The sequence below is a fragment of the Trichomycterus rosablanca genome, chromosome 19, assembly GCF_030014385.1.
Source record: "Trichomycterus rosablanca isolate fTriRos1 chromosome 19, fTriRos1.hap1, whole genome shotgun sequence".
NCBI classification, from domain to species: Eukaryota; Metazoa; Chordata; class Actinopteri; order Siluriformes; family Trichomycteridae; genus Trichomycterus; species Trichomycterus rosablanca.
In genome coordinates, this window is record NC_086006.1 from 25,850,263 (window position 1) to 25,872,127 (window position 21,865).

Genomic DNA, 21,865 nt, shown 5'->3' on the forward strand with positions numbered 1-21,865 from the left:
GGACACTTTTTCTATATTTTAAATTCATATGTTTCAGCTACAGCCATTGCTAATTAATACTTTTGGTCATGTAGTGTATATAAACCCCATTTCTGTGAAAGTCGGGGCATTTTGTACAAGAATCTGTGATTCGTTCATTCCCATGAAAATGTGTTTAACTGAACCAGTTTAGAATTTAATGCCAGCGACACACTCAAAAAACTTGGGACGGAGGCATGTTTACTCCTGTTATCCATCAGCTTTCCTATTAATGAGGCATTTTAATGGTTTTGGAAATGAAGACACTAATTACTGCAGTTTTGCAAGTGGGATTTATGTCCATTCTTGCCTGATTTGAGACTTTAGCTGCTCAATAGTCTGTGCTTGCCGTCGTCTGATTCTCCTCTTTATGATCCACCGTACAATTTTAAGTAAATGCTATATTGAGTTCAAGAAGCTTTGTTGTCATTTTAGCTACATACAAGTCAAGTCAAGCCAAATCAAATTTATTTATATTTAAGCAATAGAACACGAGAGGGAGTGTGTTATCGCGAATAACATCACGAGCCAAAGGCGAGTGCCGTAGATCATTACAGCCGTGATGTTATTCGCGATAACACACGACCTCAAGTGTTCTATTGCTTTTATACAACAGTTTTTACAAAATAAAGAAAGAAAATAAATCAAAGAAGCCCTGAATTTCATAATAAATATGCTTTAATATTGACAATACCCTCCGCCAAAAAGTAGTTCCACAACGAATATAAAGTTTAACACTACAAAGCAGACATCCCAAGTTGCAAAAACTCATTTCAGGGAGGTAAGAACAAGAAGAAGAAGAAAGCAAGAACCTCCGAAGGGAAAAAAAGAAATAAAAAACCTCTCGCACACACCAAAGGCTATGGATGAAAACAGAACTACTAGGAGCTGCTAACTGGCTTAACTAACTGTTCGCGTTACAAACACATTAATGTTCCCTAAATAGTGCACTAGATTGTGTATCAGATCATGGATATATGTTCCCTAAATAGTGCACTAGATAGTGAATTAGACAATTGGTTATGTTCCCTACACAGTGCGCTAGATTGTATATCAGATAACGGATTTAAAACGCGACCGGGAAAAAAGGCTGTGTTGCCTGCGTGTGCGTTTGTGTGCATGAAGCTTGTCGTTAATGGCAACGCGTCAGCGGAGTAATACCATTGTGGTGTGAAAAGGCCGTGCTGTTATCACGAATATCAGCACGGTTAGAACGCTTCTCAACCAATCAGATTGTAAGGTCGGAACTAACTGTTGTATAAAGCGCTTTTTACAATAGACATTGTCTCAAAGCAACTTTACAGAATCCAGGACCAACAGACCAAAAACCTCTATTAAGCAAGCCGAGGGTGACAATGGTAAGGAAAAACTCCCTTAAAATTACAGGAAGAAACCTTAAGAGGAACCAGACTCAGCAGGGACCCCCGTCCTCTGTGGGTGGCCTGGAGGATACTTTAAATAAATAGAATTTACACAAATCATACAAACACAAAATTAAATTGAACTAAAAGTTAAACTAGCAAAAAAATTTTTTTAAATGGAGCTCTTCATTGTTCAGTCCAGTCTGTGATAAAGTCCGTTGTAAGTTCTGGACACGGGATTGTTGGCACTGCAGAATCTTCCGCATGAAAATACATCTGAATCTGAGGTCCTAAATGCAACAAATAAAGTAAAAAACTGCATTTTAACAGATTCAGATTTGGGTCGTACAGTGATCTCTGCACTAATGTTCCTAAAAAGCCAATCAGACAGCTGCAGCTCAATCAGAACACTGCTGAGGTTTAGAAATAAATCTACACCAAAAACCAAACAAACATGTGTTCCTAACTGCCTCAAACGTTTTTATTTATTTTTGTCCAGCTCTGGCGGTGAAATGCTATGACTGCACGTCTCAGACCTCTGGGACCTGTACCACAGAAATTGATTGTAAAGAGAACGAGATGTGCGTCAGCATAGCTGCCACAACCACGGGTAAGATTAATAACGTCCACACGGATTCCTCTCTCTCAGGTCCGGGAGAAAGCTTCACTTTTGTTTTGCACGTTTTGTTTTGCAGGTGTTGTCGCGCTGAACTACACGAGACAAAGCTGCCTGTCGTCGACATACTGTGTGAACGGAAGTGCAAGTTTAGGGTTCAGTAAAGGAAGCGTCGCTTCCAAATGCTGCAACATCAGCCTCTGCAACAAGGACATTCCAGCAGGTACAAACAACAAAAGGAACACAGCTATTTATTAAAATGTTTGAAGTGGGTGGAATGACTCTAAATGGGTACCAATGTTACCTCACAGCAAAAAGGTCCTGGGTTCGATTTCCTGGCCAGGTAGACAGGGTCTTTTCTGTGTAAAGTTTGCATGTTCTCCGTGTCTATATGGGTTTCCTCTGGGTGCTCCAGTTTCATCCCACAAGTCCAATGACCTGCAGTCAGGCTAACTGGAGCAACAAATTATTGGCATTATACCAATACAAGGTTGCTTTTTCTTTATACGACCAAAAGTATGTGGACACATCTCCTGATGAGTGAATTTAGTTGTTTCAGCCACATTTATTAATAACAGATGTATGAAAATGCCTTAAGGTAAATGATGCGCTTTTACTATAGTGGTAACACTTTAGGGAAGTCCCTTTCTCTTTATGCATGATGCCCCTAAGCACAAAGCAGGCTATAAAGATGTGGTTTAACTAATTGTGTGCTAAGGAGCTCCAGTTGCTCTACATAAAGCCCTGGTATCAACCTGGAGATTGTGAGCCAGGTCTGATCTTACTGACTCTATTAACTGAATGAGCACTGATTCCCACAGACATGCTCCACATTCTTGTAGAATTCTTGTAGGCTTCCCAGAAGAGTGGATGATATTAAAGCTACAAAGGAAAGATAAAGCAATTCAGTATAAATGCCTCTGGTTTTGGAATGAGGTGCCTGACAAGTTCATGCTCAGGTGTCCCAATATATATTGATGCATGCTCAATAATCCAGATACACAAGTCCACAAAGTTGAATCAGTTCATCTGGACACAAAGTTCGGTCTAGAGATACGTTTCGTCACTCATACGAGTGACACTACACCAAGTTTTGCGTCCAGATGAACTGATTTAACTTTGTGGAGGTGTCCCAATACTTTTGTCCATATAGTAAATTTCATTTAACATCACAAATGTAGCCAGGAAGAAAGCATTGAGAAGTGTGAGAGTCCCGTCTGAAGCTCAGGAGTGGAGTTGACTGATTTTCTGTCTTATTTTACTTGCTTTTAGTTTCAATTGAGACAAAGCACAACGGGACGAAGTGCTGCACCACTCGGGACTGCTCCGAAATCGTGAGCTGTGTGGGGGACGAAGATCTCTGTTTCAACGCAACAGGTAAACACAAACAATTCATTGAACTTTTCAATAATGTTTAATAATGTTTATAAGGCTGTTAGTTATCGGATTATACTATTTCCTGCGGGAGGAAACCAGAGCACCCGGTGGAAACCCAGAAAGGACACTGGAATTTAAATCCTGTAGGTACTGGAGACTATCCCAGCTCATAATGAGTGCAAGGCACACTCTAACATGCTGGACAGGGCACCATTCCTTCGCAGTGCAGACACACACACACACACACACACACATCTAAGGGCAATTTTAGTGTCTTAGTCACTGGACGGTGGGAGGAAACTGGAGCACCCAGAGGAAACCCACACAAACACAGGGAGAACATGCAAACTTCACACAGAAAGGACCCTGGAAATCAAATCCTGGCCCTGCCCGTTGTGAGGCGTCAGCGCTACCCACAGAGCCACTGTGCCGCCCCACAGTTACTGTAGTAATACCATAATCTGAACATAATCAATCTATAGAGGAATTTAGAATGAGACATTCCGAAATGGAACATACTGATTGTGTATCTCTTTATTAAAACATTCCAGTGACGTGTGTAATAAACGTCCCACCTTAAATATTATCAGAGAAATAATAGAGTAAGGAACTGCAGAGAAAAACGCAGGTAGAACAATCAGACAGAATCAGATTGAGTATGAAGGAGTAAACACACAAGTTTTAGTGACACGTCATATAGAAATGAGTCGAATTGTTTTTTATTGGACTGCATTTCATTTCTGTGACTGAATTCACAAATAGATTTGACTGTTATTTATGTTTTATTATTATAATTTTAAAGGTAACTGTGTGTGTTTTTTTATCTGCTGCGTAAAAATATATACAGCATACATACAGCAACTTAGATAATTAATTTGCTTGTGGAAAAAGCTCAAAAATTCAGGTTAACTAGTGGAATGCTTTTCTAATTCCTTATTTATGATCATGATGGACTAGAACTAGTGACTTCTCTGTGCCCGGATAAATCCGGACTGCCTGATTGCAATGTTTGGCACATCTTGAAGAGGAGAATCAATTGGTGACCACCGACTGTAACAGTTGGCGTACTCAGTTCCCTCCCCAATTATTAAAAGGTCTCAAGGCGCATCTGTCCCAATTTTTTTGAAAGCTCACAACAAGAAGGTCCTGGGTTCAATTTGTTTCCTAGGTGGGGCGGTCTGGGTCCTTTCTGTGTGGAATTTGCATGTTCTCCCCGTGTCTGTGTTGGTTTCCTCCCACAGTACAAAGATGTGCAAGTGAGGTGAACTGGAAATACAAAATGATCCATGACTGTGTTTGATATTAAACTTGTGAACTGATGAATCTTGTGTAATGAATAACTACCGTTCCTGTCATGAATGTGTAAAACATGACGTTAAAACCCTAATAAATAATAATAATAATAAGCAAGGCTGATTGAACCCTGGTAGGGGACCAAATCAACCAAGAGAGGTTGGGAGGGGTGTTCCTGCTATTTTAAAACATTCCTGCCATATCAACAACTAATGGGAACACTGACGAATGCTAAATATGCATAATAATCATATGCATCAGTACATTAGGGTGATGTGACGTGATTACAGTCTTGCTCACACAACCTCAACTTTATGTGTGTATTACTAATAAATAGAAGAAAAAAATTTAGCATTAAAACAGAACACACAGGTGAGTGTACAGTTTCGTTATTGGTCATGTTTGTACAGGTAGATTACAGCTAATCTTTTTTCAGTTATGCTTGTTTTTTTGTGCCAAGCCCGAGCACACACCAGATAACACGCTGGTAAATATTTAAATGTACAAACTTATAAGACATTAATGACTAACGTTCGACCCAGTCGAGAGTTGCGTGAGTTTGAATTATCTGCATAACATCATGCAGTGGAGTCGAGTATGTACAGGAAACATTATCAAGAAAATAAAAGCACAGGGAACTCCAAAGGTAAATGCTGGTAGAGCAAACAGTCCGAATCTGATTGTGTATGAAGGTGAGTAAACACAGAAAGCTTTCGTCATATGTCCTTCAGAAATAATTAAGTCCTAATCAGGCGGATCGGGTGCCGCCCTGCACCAGGAGAAATTGGAAATTAGAACTCGATTTGCATAAAGCTTAACTAAGGTAGAACGATACTGTGACTGAAAAGCCTCAAACATTACAGGGTGAAGGGAAAATAAAAGCAGTGGGCAAAAAAATGAAAAAACAAAGGAACGAATGAAAGACACGAAAACGTCCACAGTTCACAAGAGAGAAAGTGGACAGAACAGGGACGGCGCAGAACTGAGAACTCGCTGTCACAATATAACAAACTGCTCAAAGGAACCCAAAACAAGCCGGTCACTCTTGTCCACCAACTGGCGCAGAATGTACCCAGTGTGGGTCCAAACGTGGGGCGTGCTCCAAAACAAAAGCCATCACACCAATCCAGCTTGCTCATCCAGGATGTTTTTTTTGTGGCACCCCAAAAAGATCAGCTGAGTTCCCAGAAACAAGCACAAGCCTGGAGAACAGGAGTTCCCATCAGATGAGCAGGCAAATCTGTAAGAAAGAAACCATGATATATAGAGTCACGTCCTGGAGCGAATAAACGCTCATCGATACACCAGTGATTGTCAATTAGGAGGAATCAATACATCAAATGATACATATTCTGCGCCTCCATGCCCCATTTGCTGGCTATATTTGTCAAGACAGAAGGGTGTAAGTCTGTAACTGAGCCCAAGAACCAAACTGTTTATGCACTTCTGCCTACTAGAAATAAAGCCGTTACTGAAGATAATAAATACACACACTCTAAAGCAGGGGTGGGCAAACTTTTCGGCTCAAGGGCCACACTGGGTTTTAAAAATTGACAGACGTGCCGAGTGGGTGTGGGGGTGGGGGTTTGGAACTATTATAAATTCACATTCAAACCTTTATTTTTGTGATTAAAGGATTATTTTTGAATATAAATGAAACGCCAGACTCATCCCATTATGTGCACATTTACACGTGTGAATGTGATTTTTTAAATGTATTTTTTATTATTTTTATCTTTGTTTCTACTTGTGTATCGCCGTCTAAACAAAACCAATTTAGCATTTAAAGCAACACTTTCAATATAAGTTAATGGTTTATGTGTGACGTTTTAAACCATCCAAGTGGTTAGATCATGCTGGTTTAATAGGCGACTCCAGAGGGGTAGTAGGGCTCAGTGCGATGTCAAATGTGACGAATGAATATCTGTGTGTAGACCAGATAGTCTCGGCTTTAGCAAAGGTCGGTAGTGTTTGTCGTGCGCCATCTAGTGGAATCAATTGACAATTTTGTAAATACTCAGCGGGCCGGATTAAACAATCTTTTCGCCGTATGTGGCCCGCGGGCCATAGTATGCCCACCACTGCTCTAAAGAATCTTTCTATTACTACTACTCTGATGATGGAGACCTCTAGTGAACAGGAGAGCATTTACAACTTTAATAATATGCTCTAACACAGTGGTCCCCAACATTTATTGAACCACTGACCGGTTTCATATAAGATATAATTTCACGGACCAGCGGGGGTGGGAGGATTTAAAATAAAATTATTCGATGAGCATAATAAAAAACACAAAGTTATTGCATAACAATAATAATACTACTTACCAATGATGGGAAATCAGGGGGAAACCTGAACTGCAACGAGACGCTGCCACCTAGGGGTGATAGGAGATAATAACACCCGAAGTGTGTTCCCTACGTCCAGTCTATTCTGTAACTTTGTTTTGGTTGCTGTCACTGCAGAAAATCCTACTTCACAAAGATAGGATGTTGGAAATGGAAGCAGTGTTTTCATTGCTTTTGTAGCGATCTGTAATTATTTATTCTTTCTGTGTGGCCCGGTAATAAACGATGCACGGACCGGTACCGGTGGCCCGGTGGTTCCAAACCACTGCTCTAACATATTGTCACTATTTTTATACATTTTCTTTCTTTTTTGTCTCCAGTTTCTTTCGGTATCTTCAAGATTGAGACAAGAGGATGCACCACCAAGAGCGTCTGCGATGAGCTTCGTCCCATCGGCCTGCTGAACAACGTCAATGCAAATGTGACCTGCTGTAAAAAAGACTTCTGTAACGGGGTTGAAAAACTGACCCTGGGTTTCTTCCTCATGACGGTTCCTCTGCTCTCCTTCATCCTCTTCCACTGAGCTCCTTCCTGAGAGTAACACTTACTACCTACCGTTCATGTTTCTGTAACTTTAAACAGACGGAGAAATTAATTTGCTTTTTTAATTCGTAATTGATGATAATTCCTGATCTCTTCTGTGTATGAATTATAAACATGCTGTTCATACAATAAAATCAATAAAATCTGGAAAAAGCAGATTATGTTTTCTACATACAGTTGTTAGAGACGTGTACATTATAACACCCGTCCTTATTGATGACACTGTACCTTTTTCAACAAGCGAGGTTCATAAAGACAAGGCTGTTGAATTTGGACTGGAGGAATTCCAGTGGCCTGGACAAATCCTTGACCTTAACTCTGGGGAAAACCTTTAGGATGAACGTTAACATTAAAATATATTTTAAGGTTAAGCAGAAGATTAGAATATGTGAACCAGCGACAGTCCTAAACCCCATCGTCTTAAATTCTGGGTAATACCATGTGTGTGTGTGTGTAGATTTGTGAAGCCTTTTCAAAAGAGTGTCTGAACACATCTGACTGATTTAAACACAAACGGCTTGAATGCTTGCAAAGCAAAGTGCCCATAAAAAAAGGAAACAAGGAAACTTAAGTGGCTGTGCATGTTTTATTATGCAGCAATGCTTGTGGATGCAGAAGGCAAACTTAACTGAGACCGTGTCATAAATTCAGTGTCTGAAGTCTGCAAACCAACATCTACATCAGTCAGAGACATGTTGGAATCAAATACGGTGCTAATGAAGTAAAATGTTTGGAGAAATAGACACCTTAAAGCTTGAATGAATTTTGTTCCTGCTTATGGGCAAATAAACAGACAGAACAGCACCCTCTTTCTTGCATAGTAGCCTCTAGATCGCACATCCGGCCTACATGAGGTCAGTGGTGATTAGAAATCAGAGGTAAATAAGTGTACATCATACACGCAATACAACAGCATTGTTTCTAATTTGAGTTTGACACATCCAGGACTGGAGAAGTCAAGAGCAGCTTTGTGATTCCAACAAAGAATATAAGAACGAAGGACTGAAAAACAGCAAATGAGGTCATGAAACTCCAAACAAAACAGCAACAGCACTTTAGGTGAAGTTCATTTAAAAACCTGCACGTTTTGTTCACATTAGTTTTTGAGAAAGTTGATTAAATAGTGAAATAATGTTGATGTTTTACTCGGTCTTCTTATTATTTTCATTGGCTGATCGTAATGTCCATTATTCACAGTAACAGCTTATTAAAACAGTACAATTTACAGCCTCTTCAAAAAAAAAAAAGCATAAAATAAGTGTTCCTCCACAACAGTCCAATTTTCCGCTGCTCTAGATCATACATTTCCAAAGCTTGCTTGACTGTGAACAATGTCACCTGTGTTTTATAGCTTCTAATTCATAGCAGGAGTGTTTTAGTGCCTCTTTATATGAAATTACAGGAGGTTTTTTCTCTTTTAATTGGTGCAGCCAAACCGATTAAATTAGGAGAAGAAATTATGAGGTCGTGGCACAGAGGTTCACTGACGTTATTAAACTTTCTACAACATTAATAGAATTAATATTAAATTAATAGAATTGCTTTATGACATTGTTGGTTTTTACCCAACAGATTGTCAAAAAACTAAATAATCATAAATATAATATAAACCATACTGTATATAATCATAAATCAAAAATATAAACACGAATAATAACATACAGCTCATATTCCGGCGTATTCCAGCTTGTTTGGAAGTTGTGGTTAGAGCGCTGGGGTCAGCCATCGTACGGTGCCCCTGGAGCAGAGAGGGTTAAGGGCCTTGCTCAAGGGCCCAACAGTGGCAGCATGGTAGAGCTGGGATTCAAACTCTGAACCTTTCAGTTGATAGCCCAAAGCCCTGCCCACTAGCCTACCACTGTCCACAGGGCAGCCTGACGAAGGTCACTCTCGTGCTCGCTGAAAATCTAATTGCCCGCCACAGTGCATTTCTCCTCCGTCCCGCAAGGGTCGACACTGAGGTAATGACCCAGCGGCGGCGGCAAGGACACGAGACGGGCTCTCGAGCCGTAATGAGACAGGGTTCGTCACGCAAATCTCATTAAGCAAAACTCGAGAGCAATTACACCACAAAACGACAAGTGTGTGTGTAGTTCTGTTCTAATTATCATTACCAACATGCTTTAACAGTGTGGATAGACGGAGCACAGTGAGGAGAGAAGAACAGCAGAACATCACAACACCAGCATGGATTTTAATGATCTCCAATGATGCACAGATAAACATATTTACAGCAGGGCACAGATTTCAGTTTCCACTCAGCCGTGGACGCCGGCGTGGTTTAAAAACCAGGCACAACATGATGCCCGCCGCTATAAACCATTGTGCTGGGAGAGGCGTAATAAGAGCCCGGGGCATGAATACCAATCAAGCTTTATGTGTTTTCGCCTACAGAGCAAAACAGCTCTCCATCCGAGTGCCAAGGGTTTCGCACCCACATTCACTCATCGTAGCATTTCTCTCTCTCGCACTCTCACTTTCTCTCGCACGCTCTCTGTGTTCTTTCGAAATATCATTGAGAGTGAGAACGCTCGACCTTCTTTTTTAAAGGCTCTCCCTGGTGCCTGGTAACTATAGCAACATTTTCCAATTGAATCTTTAGATAAATATTCATCATAAATAAATGATTTTTTTAAAGGTCGCTCTGTATTTTAGTCTGTGGAACTGCAGGAGTAGGAAATCTTTTCACATTTGTTAAGAAAACTGATTACGTCTGTAGCCTGAAGAGTCATGCTCAATTTTTCGTTTTATTTATGCAGAAACACACACACACACACAATTTACAAATAAGCCTAACAACCTCTTTGGAAAAAATGATAAAAGGTTCAATGGATAATACAAATTGCTCCTTGGTGTGAGTGACTGGTGGTGATGGTCAAATTGACAAAAAATGTGGACCATCACCAAGCCACAACTGGTGAAAGCCCTGGTCTGGCCAGTAGCCACATATGGATGTGAGACCTGGACACTGAATAAAGAGGAATAAAAACTCATTCAGGCTTTGAGAAGAAGTGCACATCAAAAGATCTCATGGAGGAAGTTAACGAGATAGCCAGAACAGAAACCGAGCTACTGAACCACATTAAGTCCTGCAAGTTACATTACTGTGGGCGTGTGTTCAGGCACCACATGAGAACACTGAAAGCAGTGTTTTGTGTTTTGTTAGTGGAAGCTCAGTGGTTAAGAAACTGGACCAGTAAGCAGCAGTTCAAGCCCCACCGCTGTCAAAGTAGCCACTGTTGGGCCCCTGAGCAATGTTCTTATCCCTCATTTGCTCAAACTGTATTAATCGATAACTGTAAGTCGCTTTGGATAAATGCTGCAAATGTAAATGCATTAAAGGCACTGAAGAAAGGTGACCCAACTGTGCAGCCAACCATCACAAAGTAATGACAGCATAACGACATGACGTGACAAAAGTGACTGGGTTGGATCCAGAGTTGTAAGTGACTGATGTGAGTGACAGGTAGGACAGGTGTAAGTGACTGGTGTAAGTGACCAGTATAAGTGGCCAAAGTATGTATTTGGTGTAAGTGACTGGTGTAAGTGACTGATGTAAGTGATCAGTATAAGTGACCAGTGTATGTAACTGGTGTAAGTGACCAGTATAAGTGACCAGTGTATGTAACTGGTGTAAGTGACTGGTGTAAGTGACTGATGTGCGTGACAGGTAGGACAGGTGTAAGTGACTGGTGTAAGTGACCAGTATAAGTGGCCAAAGTATGTATTTGGTGTAAGTGACTGGTGTAAGTGACTGATGTAAGTGATCAGTATAAGTGACCAGTGTATGTAACTGGTGTAAGTGACCAGTATAAGTGACCAGTGTATGTAACTGGTGTAAGTGACTGGTGTAAGTGACTGATGTGCGTGACAGGTAGGACAGGTGTAAGTAACCGGTGTGTGTAATTTGAGTAAGTGACCAGTGTAAGTGACCGGTGTATGTAATTGGTGTAAGTGACTGACAGGTAGGGCAGGTGCAAGTGACCAGTATAAGTGACTGGTATAAGTGACCAGTGTATGTAGCTGGTGTAAGTGACTAGTGTATGTAACTGGTGTAAGTGACCAGTATAAGTGTATGTGATTGGTGTAAGTGACCAGTATAAGTGACCGGTGTATGTGATTGGTATAAGTGACCAGTATAAATGACTGGTGTATGTAATCGGTGTAAGTGACCAGTATAAGTGACCGGTGTATGTAATTGGTATAAGTGACCAGTATAAGTAACCGGTGTAAGTAATTGGTATAAGTGACCAGTATAAGTGTATGTAATTGGTGTAAGTGACCAGTATAAGTGTATGTGATTGGTGTAAGTGACCAGTATAAGTGTATGTAATTGGTGTAAGTGACCAGTATAAGTGACCGTTGTATGTAATTGGTTTAAGTAACCAGTATAAGTGACCGGTGTATGTAATTGGTGTAAGTGACCAGTATAAGTGACCGGTGTATGTAATTGGTTTAAGTAACCAGTATAAGTGACCGGTGTATGTAATTGGTGTAAGTGACCAGTATAAGTGACCGGTGTATGTAATTGGTTTAAGTAACCAGTATAAGTGACCGGTGTATGTAATTGGTGTAAGTGACCAGTATAAGTGACCGGTGTATGTAATTGGTGTAAGTGACCAGTATAAGTGACCGGTGTATGTAATTGGTTTAAGTAACCAGTATAAGTGACCGGTGTATGTAATTGGTGTAAGTGACCAGTATAAGTGACCGGTGTATGTAATTGGTTTAAGTAACCAGTATAAGTGACCGGTGTATGTAATTGGTGTAAGTGACCAGTATGTAATTAAATGAATTGAATTCAGACTGGACCCAGAGGAAAAGATCTAACAGGTTACATTGGAGCTGAGGTGGACACATGAACCCATACAGTTGACCCCCCTTGCCTCCCTGGGTCCCTCTCTGAATCCCTGGATAAAAACCTGTTTGTCTGCCAAGAAACTGAAAATGAATGATGTGTTTTAACAGATTAATAAACCAAACCAGTACTGGAGTGGTTTGAAATACAATTTTCAATAAAATTGGGACAGTGGGGAATATATCTCTAAAAACAGACACCAATGATTGTTGCTTGTATTAATATGCTCATGTAAATTTAAGAGCTGCAACGTGTTCCAAAAATTGGGACGGGGGTTTGTTTGCCACTGTGTTACATCAGTTTTCATTATAAAAATGCTCTGTAATTATTTGGGTTTTAAGGTCACACACACACACACACACACACACACACACACACTTAAGGGGCATAATAAAACAGTGGATAGGAGTCAGTGGTCAGAGATGAGGTCTGGGGTCAGACCTGGTATTTTGATGCAGGTGTGTGTTGACGTATCAGGTTTGTGGTTTAAGGTGGCAGATTTAGAGTCACTATGGAAGAAGGGGGCAGATAAAATGTGTGTGTTTTGGGTTCTGGCTGTTAGGGGTGTGTGTGTATGGTTTAGATATTAGAAGTGTTGAATTTGGGTTCAGTTTGGAATGAAATCTGGAAATCCTAAAAAAGAAGGAGGTAAGTCTGGATTTGCATACACCTGGGAAATCAGAGCAGAACTAGACAGGCGTGCAGGCGATAGTGGACGTGGGGTGGCGGTTGCAGGAAAGGGGGTTGATAAGATGTTAAGTGGAAATCCAATTAATCCCCTGACAGGCAGAACAGGCTGATAAGGAGGAGGTGGAGCGAGGGTGACGTGGAAGTGCGTCTGCCTCCGGCTTTATCTGCTGCTGGAAATGTAAATTCACTCACCTCATGACTTTGACTTTGCTCCGTCAGTGAGGGTAAAAGCCTAAACATCTGGAACATCTGCGCACCGGTGTTCGGTGAGATACGTTAAGCACCCTGCTGTGTAGGTTCTTGATTTAATTTGAAATTACCACAGCGAATTTGTATGGACGCTCGTTTTAATGACTGTATTCAGGTCACATTTTGCTAACAGGTACTGAACTAGTGATCAGAAGGTCGCTGATTCAAGCCCCACCAGGGCCAAACTTTCATTATAATAATAATAATAATAATACTTTCAATTTATATAGCGCCTTTCAAGATACCCAAGGTCGCTCTACATCAAACAATAAACAGTTCAGTGAGGTACAAAAAGAAAGCATAGTTAATTGAAGAGATGGGTTTTTAACAGAGATTTAAATTGTGGAAGTGAAGAGACAGAGCGAAGAGAAGAAGGGAGAGCGTTCCACAGAGTGGGGGCAGCCACACTAAATGATCTGCCACCCAAGGTTGACAGCCTAAATCTAGGTGTGGCCAGCAGGCCAGCATCGGAGGACCTGAGTGAGCGACTGGGTATGTAAGGTGTCAGCAGATGGGAGAGGTAGACCGGGGCAAGTCCATGAAGGGCTTTAAAAGTAAGGAGTAGTATTTTAAATTGGAGGCGTTTATGCACAGGGAGCCAATGCAATTGCTCCAAAACCGGGGTGATATGGTCGTGTTTTCGAGTGGATGTGAGGATCCTGGCCGCAGCATTTTGAAGAGTTGTAGAGGGCGTATCGACTTGTTAGGAAGACCATAGAGCAGTGAGTTGCAATAGTCCAGCCGAGAAGTAACAAAAGCATGGACCAAAAGCTCTGCTGTCTGAGGTGAAATCATGGGGCAAAGACGAGAAATGTTACGTAGGTGGAAGTAAGCAGACTTTGTGATGGAGCGGATGTATGGCTGAAAAGTTAGGAGAGGGTCGACTGTCACACCAAGGTTCCGTGCAGTAGCAGCAGGAAAAACAGAGGTGTTCCCAATGAGAAGAACAGGGCAAGAGAAAGAGGAAAGTGCAGCTTTCGAGCCAATATACAGAAGCTCAGTTTTATCGGTATTTAATTGAAGATAATTCGCCCGCAGCCATAGGATGAGATCTTGAAGACACCTGGAGAGAGCAGTAGGAAGAAAGGGATCAGAGGGCCTGAGGCTAAGGTAAATCTGTGTGTCGTCCGCGTAGCAGTGGAATTTTAACCCGTGATTTCGGAAAATACAGATTATGGCTTCCAAACTAGTTACTTATTAGATTATGGCTTCCAAACTAGTTACTTATATAGTGCACATGGCTTATATAAAGTAATTTACATTTACATTTTCTGCATTTAGCAGACGCTCTTACCCAGAGCGACTTTCAGAAGTCCTTCCACAGTAAACATTACCTTACTCTAGTTTAAGTAGACAACAGTCCAAGAACACAAATCTGCTAAACCCTGCTAGAACCAAAGTGTTTTTTTTATCTGGCAAGAAATGAATAAGAGCTTTAGTAAGTAAGTAAGTAAGTACAAGGCAGGTGGGTGAGACCGCAAGAGACTCAGATGTTCAGACAGACATAAGAAGCTCGTTCCACCACTTGGGTGCAAGTACAGAGAAGATCCTTAATGCTTGTCTTCCTCGAGTCCTGGGTGGAGGATCAGGTCGGGTGAGACTAGTGGCTCAGAGGTTCGGTTTTCTGGAGGTATCTCGCAGACATGCTGCGATGCGAGCTGAGACTTGTGTGTCTGAAGGAGTAAGTGACAGAATGAGTTGAGTATCATCTGTGGTAAGAGAAGCCATGGGAGGCTATGACCTTACCCAGAGAGCGGGTGTAGATAGAGAATAGAAGTGGGCCATGTACAGAGCCCTGAGGAACACCGGTTGAGAGAGTGTATGGAGGGGATATAGATCCCCTCCATGACACTTGGTAGAAGCGCCCTTCCAGGTAGGAGGCCATCCATTGCCATGCCGAACCAGTTACTCCAAGGTTGGAGAGAGTGGACAAAAGGAAATTTACAACTTCCTGTGATTGAATCAATAATCTTTCACATTCGGCTGGGTCAAAAATATGCAGACAGATTTGGCAATTCTGATTAACCACAGCTGGTGACTTCTCTGTGTCCATATAAATAAACAACATTATAAAGCGCATGAAATTATAATTTTCTGCCAAGGTCACCTGAGGGGAAATTTGTCTGTATGGTTAAATGCTATTTATCTGGAACAAGGGTGACACTGCTACTGTCAGTCAAGCTTTACTTCATCGTGAGTTTAATGGCTGTCACAAACAAACAAACACATAAATAAAAAAAATAATTGCCACTTTAAATCTTGATTTAGGGTCATTGGTGATCATGTGGCTCAAAAACAGTAGAACTGGCTTCTTTCTTGCTCACTTTCTTAGCACTCAACAATGCAAAGCTGTCTCGTATGTTAGCATCACCAGCAGTGTTCCAGCAGCTTCTTTTTGATGGTTCTTGGAACCTCACGCAGATATTTTTCATAAGGCCTTCCGCCATCTTTCTTTTCCCCCATCCCTCCTTTTAAATGAACTTAATTAGAAAAACAGTTGGTTTGTAAAAATGAAGTGTGATTCCGGTCATTCTGAAATCTCTAAACATACAGTACATGCTTCTTACAAGTGGATGTAAACACTTGACTTTGACTAGGTTGGCTGTACAAACCCAGGGCTCTAACGCCACCAATCAGCTTTATTTATTAGCTGCTCTGAAGTCACGGCGGGTCGGCCGGTCTGATGTACAGAGGAGATTACAAACAGGAAGGTTAATGGAATTTTTATAAAGCGTGCATCTGGCACTTTAAAGCTAGATTAAATTGACATGCAATAATTAGAATTAATTGACCTGTGAAACGATGCCGTGCCTGAACAGCCAGGGAGTGATAAATAAAGTAAAGTGAGAGAGAGAGAGAGAGAGAGAGAGAGTGAGAGAGAGAGAGAGAGAGAGAAACAAGCTGATAATACGTGAGTCCCTGTGACGCATGCTGATGCTCAAATCTGAACTGTTCTGTTTTTATCCCCTCATTAACCCATAACACATTTTATATTTAGATAGATTTCAGATTTTACTTAAATAACCAAACAGTAACTACAGTCTGATTAGCACGGTGTCCGTCTGAAGGAATGAGGAGGAAACTTTCACATGTTACCACCAAAAACTGTCCAGGGCTGCCAGTGTTCATGCTACCATGCCACCCACATGTGATGGCAGAAAAAAACAGCAACCATTGTTTAAAATGAAGCCAAGACTGGTTCAGATTATAAATAGGTACTTGGAAAGTCAGCCATACTTCCAGGCAACACAGAAATCTAGAAATATAAAACTCTAGAGACAGTAAAACAAAATCTGGAAAACTTTAAATATGACAAGCAACATAAAACACATTTACATTAAGACATGATAATCCGTTAATGATCTGCTCAGTTGGATTAGAATACATCCACGTGTACACCTCAATCAGAGTTAGTGGTGGTAAATTCGGTTCATTTTATGGACTCGGGTTAATCTGAGTCACTCAGTAATGTGATCCGGTTTACTTGGGTCAGTTGAGTCACTTGTACTGACATTCTGATTGCGATTGATTTACTGCATGAAAATGCATCCAAATATCACCTGTCTTCCGTTCTGTAAATAAATCTTTCTCTCTTAATTCTCCTGGCACCTCACACTTCTCCTGTCAGTGACAAGTTGACACTTTTTTCTAAGTGGAATCTTGATCATGTGGGAGAGGGGGGTGGACTCACCTACCAATCAGATGGGTATATTAATGGGTCAAGGGTTTAAAATTACCATGGGGGCTGTAATACTCCTTAAGTGGTACAGTACTAAAGAAGCCTGTAAGCATTTGCATTTTAAAAATAATAATAACTATATTTTGTTGTTTTGCTTACAAGAAAATATGCTGCATTACTAATCACCTTGACTACTGATAATAATAATAATAGCATGTGCATAAAATCAGCCACATAACAAACACCAGTGAGTTTAACTGCTTGTTTATTGGAATATTTAACGTATTACTTAGATTCACGGACTGGAGTACTCGTGCTTCCTGATTCAGTACAAAGATTCGAATCATTAACCCGGGTGATTCAGGAACTGCCCAGCTCTAATCAGAGTACACTAGTCTGATATCGGCCATTCTGAATAATAATTGTAATACATGTTATTTATAACGCACTTTACATTTGAATCAAATCTCAAAGTGCTACAGGGAAAGAGTAATATAACACATCATGAAATATAAAACATATAAACATCATAGCATCATGAGACATAATACATCATAGAATCAGTGGTTATTTCAGAGTCATAAAATCTGGTAAAATAAACGCTTTTAGACCCTTTTTTTAAATTCTCAATCGTCTGTGGTGCCCTCAGATGGTCAGGGAGGGCATTCCATAGATGAGCAGCAGCAGAACAGAAAGCCCGATCACCCATGGTCACCCGTGGTACTTAGTTTAGTTCTGGGAATGTGGAGAAGATCTGAATTCGCAGAACAGAGGGATCGGGATGAAATTTTAGGGGTAAGAAGTTCTTTCATGTAGGGTGGTGCATTTCCATAGATGCACTGATATGTAAGGAGTTAAATTTATATTCTATCCTTGCAGAGACAGGAAGCCAGTGGAGTGAATGAAGGATAGGTGTGATGTGCTCGTGTTTCCGTACTCTCAGAAGGATCCATGCAGCACTATTCTGGATAGACTGTAATCTCTGGAGACTCTTGGTAGGAATCCCGATGAGAAGTGAATACAGTTTTCATCTGATTAAACAAGGTGGGTAATTCTTTGAATAAATAAACGCTTGGGCACCCAGGTGGCGCAGCGGGATATTCCGCTAGCACACCAGCACCGAGTTTCTGAACTCCTCGGTTCCATCTGGCCGGCATAATTGGCAGTGCCTGCAGCAGATACTAATTGGCCACCGTATCTGCAGGGTGGAGACCGGACTATGTGTGTGTGTGTGGGTTCTTCATACACTGTGTAAGGACCCTGATTGGTGGAAGAGACGCCTGTGCAGGATGCAGGGGCGAGAAGAGGAGGGCTGTACACGTGTCGGAAGAGGCATGTGCAGCGACGCGCTCTCCTCGGATGCAATCTGGTATCTCTCAGCAGCGTAAGACACAATTGAGTGTGCTAAATTAAAAAAGATAAATAAATAAACACTTGTATCTGATTACAAGAAGCTACCTTAAGACATCAAACATGGGAGGCTCAACCATAAAAGTCTCAGAGTCAAAGACTCTTGCTGTCTGGTCAAGGCACCAATACATGGTGTGGAGGTGGAGGAACTGATCTTCCATACATTTCTGTACGAATCCACCACTGGTCAGTAAAAAGAAGCGCTCACCAAATTTACAAGTGTGCTAGAAGCATGGACCAGCCTGCAGCCCCTTCTTAGCATGAATGTTCATGCAGTAGTGCTGACAAAAGCAGTCAGGACTTGGAGATGAATAAACTGGAAGTAAAAGTGAGGTGGGACCAAGGAAATAAGACACCAAACATAACTTGACTGATGGACAATTTGAATAGGCGACACCTGTGGATAAAATATTCCACTGAGAGAAATTCCCTCACCGGTGTTGGTGTCAAAAAGTAAAATAAAACCCTATTGCTGGAATAAATGACTGCTTGCTTTACACCTGACTGCAGTCTCCTATTCTTTATAACTTAGCGCTTTCCTCCAGAGCTTTCTCATTTGGCCCACGTCTCTGCGAGAGAGAGTCACAGCCATGCAGCGTAAAATTCACTGCCAGCTCGGTTATGACTCTGTAAGTCTATCCTTTTCTCGCTGTGCAGCACGTTATCATGCTGATGGTCGTTTCCTACTCAATTTGTGACATTGTATAAAGTGAAACGTAGCGTGGAAACGTTATTAATATGTAAATGAGCGCCGGTTAAAGACGAGCTTCCTGTTATCCGAGACTCCCGCAGAGCTCCCAGTGTTGTTAAGGTGCGACTGATTGGATGTTAAATAATCGACGAGCACTGTTGGACGTGTCGTTCGTTCATTGATTTATTGTCAGGGTCGCGTTGGGGAGGAAAGGCAGGAAACACCCTGGACAGGTCACCAGTCTATCACAGAACAATGTTGAGTAGCTCTAGTTGGACTGACTGTCTATTTCCTCGGCTGCTCCCGTTAGGGGTCGCCGGCGGATCGTGATCCACATTATTGATTTGGCACAGTTTTTACGCCGGATGCCCTTCCTGACACGACCCTCCCTATTTATCCGGGCTTGGGACCGGCACTACAATGCTCTGGTACCTATAGGACAATTCAGTGTCTCCAATTAGCCTGGCTGCATGTTTTTGGACTGTGGGAAACCGGAGCACCCGGAGGAAACCCACGCAGACACGGGGAGAACCTGCAAACTCCGCACAGAAAGGACCCGGACCGCCCCACCTGGGGACCGAACCCAGGACCTTCTTGCTGTGAGGCGACAGTGCTACCCACTTAGCCACCGTGCCGCCCCCTAGTTGGACTGACTGTACGTCTTTGGATGTGTTGGCGGAAACCGGAGCACACGGAGGAAACCCACACAGACACATTTTGCTGTAAGGCAGCGCCACCCACCGCGCCGCCCGCAGTCTGTCACTTTCACAGCAGAGTTTCTCTGTGTGTGATCACACAGCAAGACAGGAGAGATCACAGTGACAGGCCCGTTTTCATATTTCACCATGTTATGTCATACACCTGTCATACGGCATCTCATCGATACACGTTCACACCTTTATTATTAAAACGGGTTCTATAGTGCTGTCTGGACTGTCCTCCCTCTGTGAATTCCCGTCCATCACTCCGTTCTCGGCCCTGGATGAAGCCGAAGATAATTTATCCCGCACGGGTTCCCGGAACGATCCGTCTTCCACGCCGCGAGGACGCGCTGATGAAATCGTTTTCTCGCTCTGCGCTTTCCCATCAGCTCTCGGCAGGTGTGAGGAGTCTGGCAGGCCGATCTCTATAGCGGAGAGAGGTCAGGATGAGCTACGACCGGGCAGTTGGTGGGTCAGCTCCTGGCTGTCAGTAATTTTTACAGCAAGTCCTTTAACCTTCAAGTGGTCAGTTTTATTTATTAATCTGATTGGGCTTACAGTGGGTTGGGAAAAGTCCACTTAGAGAGGATAGAGAGCCAGTCTGTGGTAGGGTGTTACACACTTATTCCATCACTCATATCTGGGTTCTCCAAGAGACTCAGGCAATGAGGTCTGATTAAATAAAACGCTACTCATATCCATCTACACCCCACACCCCCAGATGCTTAGTATAATCTGAATATTAGTATTATGCTGGATTGTGCATCGAAGCCTTAAAGCCTTACAGGAGCTTGAGGTGTGGCTGGGAGTGGAATGCAGACAGACAGACAGACAGACAGACAGACACACACAGATAGATAGATAGATAGATAGATATAAAGATACACAGACCAATAGATTAACAGATAGATAGACAGACGGATAGACGGATGGATAGATAGATAGATAGATAGATAGATAGATAGATAGATAGATAGATAGATAGATGATAGATAGATAGATAGATAGATAGATGATAGATAGATAGATAGATAGATAGATAGATAGATAGATAGATAGATAGATAGATAGATAGATAGATAGATAGATAATAGGTAGGTAGGTAGGTAGGTAGGTAGGTAGGTAGGTAGGTAGGTAGATAGATAGATAGATAGATAGATAGATAGATAGATAGATAGACAGAAAGACAGACAGACAGACCGATTGATCGATAGATAGACAGACAGACAGACAGAAAGAGAGATAGATAGATAGACCGACCGACCGATTGTTCAATAGATAGACAGAGGGATGGATGGATAGATGGATGGATAGACAAATGGATAGATAAATACATAGATAGACAGACAGACAGACAGACCGATTAATCAAATGATCGACAGACAGATAGATAGATAGCTTGACAGACAGATAGACAGACAGACAGATAGATAGGCAGATAGACAGATAGATATTAAGATAGACAGATCAATAGATCAACAGATAGACAGATAGACAGACAGACAGATAGATAGATAGACAGACAGAGAGACAGACATATAGATAGATAGATAGATAGATAGATAGATAGATAGATAGATAGATAGATAGATAGATAGATAGATAGATAGATAGATAGATAGACAGAGCGACTGATCAAATGATCGACAGACAGACAGACAGACAGATACTTTATCTCTGGTAGCATAACTGTGTATAATAACTATAATAACTTACAGTCGCTTTCTGTCACATATAACAGATTGATGAAACAGACAGGAATAGATCCACTAAAATAAAGAGCAATAATCTGCACCACTAGCACATGTTTTGTAGGGATTAATAAAAGGGTTCAGTCGTTATCTGGTGAGTAAACCTGCTATATGAGCGTGTAGAAAGCTGACTTTTACATCAGATCATCCGTACTGAAAGTACAGGGTTACCATGGCCACTGAATCACTCCTGACATTTCAGTGAAGACCTGTTTGCCACGTTTGCTCATTTCTGAATGCCACTTTCCTCCAGCGAGGCCACGTGGGTCGTTGTACAACC

At 41.6% G+C, this 21,865-nt stretch overlaps 1 protein-coding gene across 1 annotated transcript; it reads left to right on the plus strand.

Moving 5' to 3' along the window:
- Window positions 1-1,891: 1,891 nt before the first annotated feature.
- On the plus strand, window positions 1,892-7,667 carry LOC134333950 (urokinase plasminogen activator surface receptor-like). Its single transcript, XM_063016115.1, has 4 exons — window positions 1,892-1,989; window positions 2,075-2,218; window positions 3,268-3,372; window positions 7,334-7,667. Exons 1-4 carry the CDS (start codon window positions 1,959-1,961, stop codon window positions 7,534-7,536), a joined length of 483 nt encoding a protein of 160 aa, XP_062872185.1. The 5' UTR covers window positions 1,892-1,958; the 3' UTR covers window positions 7,537-7,667.
- The last annotated feature ends 14,198 nt before the right edge of the window (window positions 7,668-21,865 follow it).

Bases quoted from the DNA above. Each gene is read 5' to 3' on its own strand.
- LOC134333950 (XM_063016115.1), top strand. From the start codon at position 1,959: ATGTGCGTCAGCATAGCTGCCACAACCACGG. The intron at 1,990-2,074 runs GTAAGATTAATA...TTTGTTTTGCAG, and splicing joins CATAGCTGCCACAACCACGG to GTGTTGTCGCGCTGAACTAC. The intron at 2,219-3,267 runs GTACAAACAACA...ACTTGCTTTTAG, and splicing joins CAACAAGGACATTCCAGCAG to TTTCAATTGAGACAAAGCAC.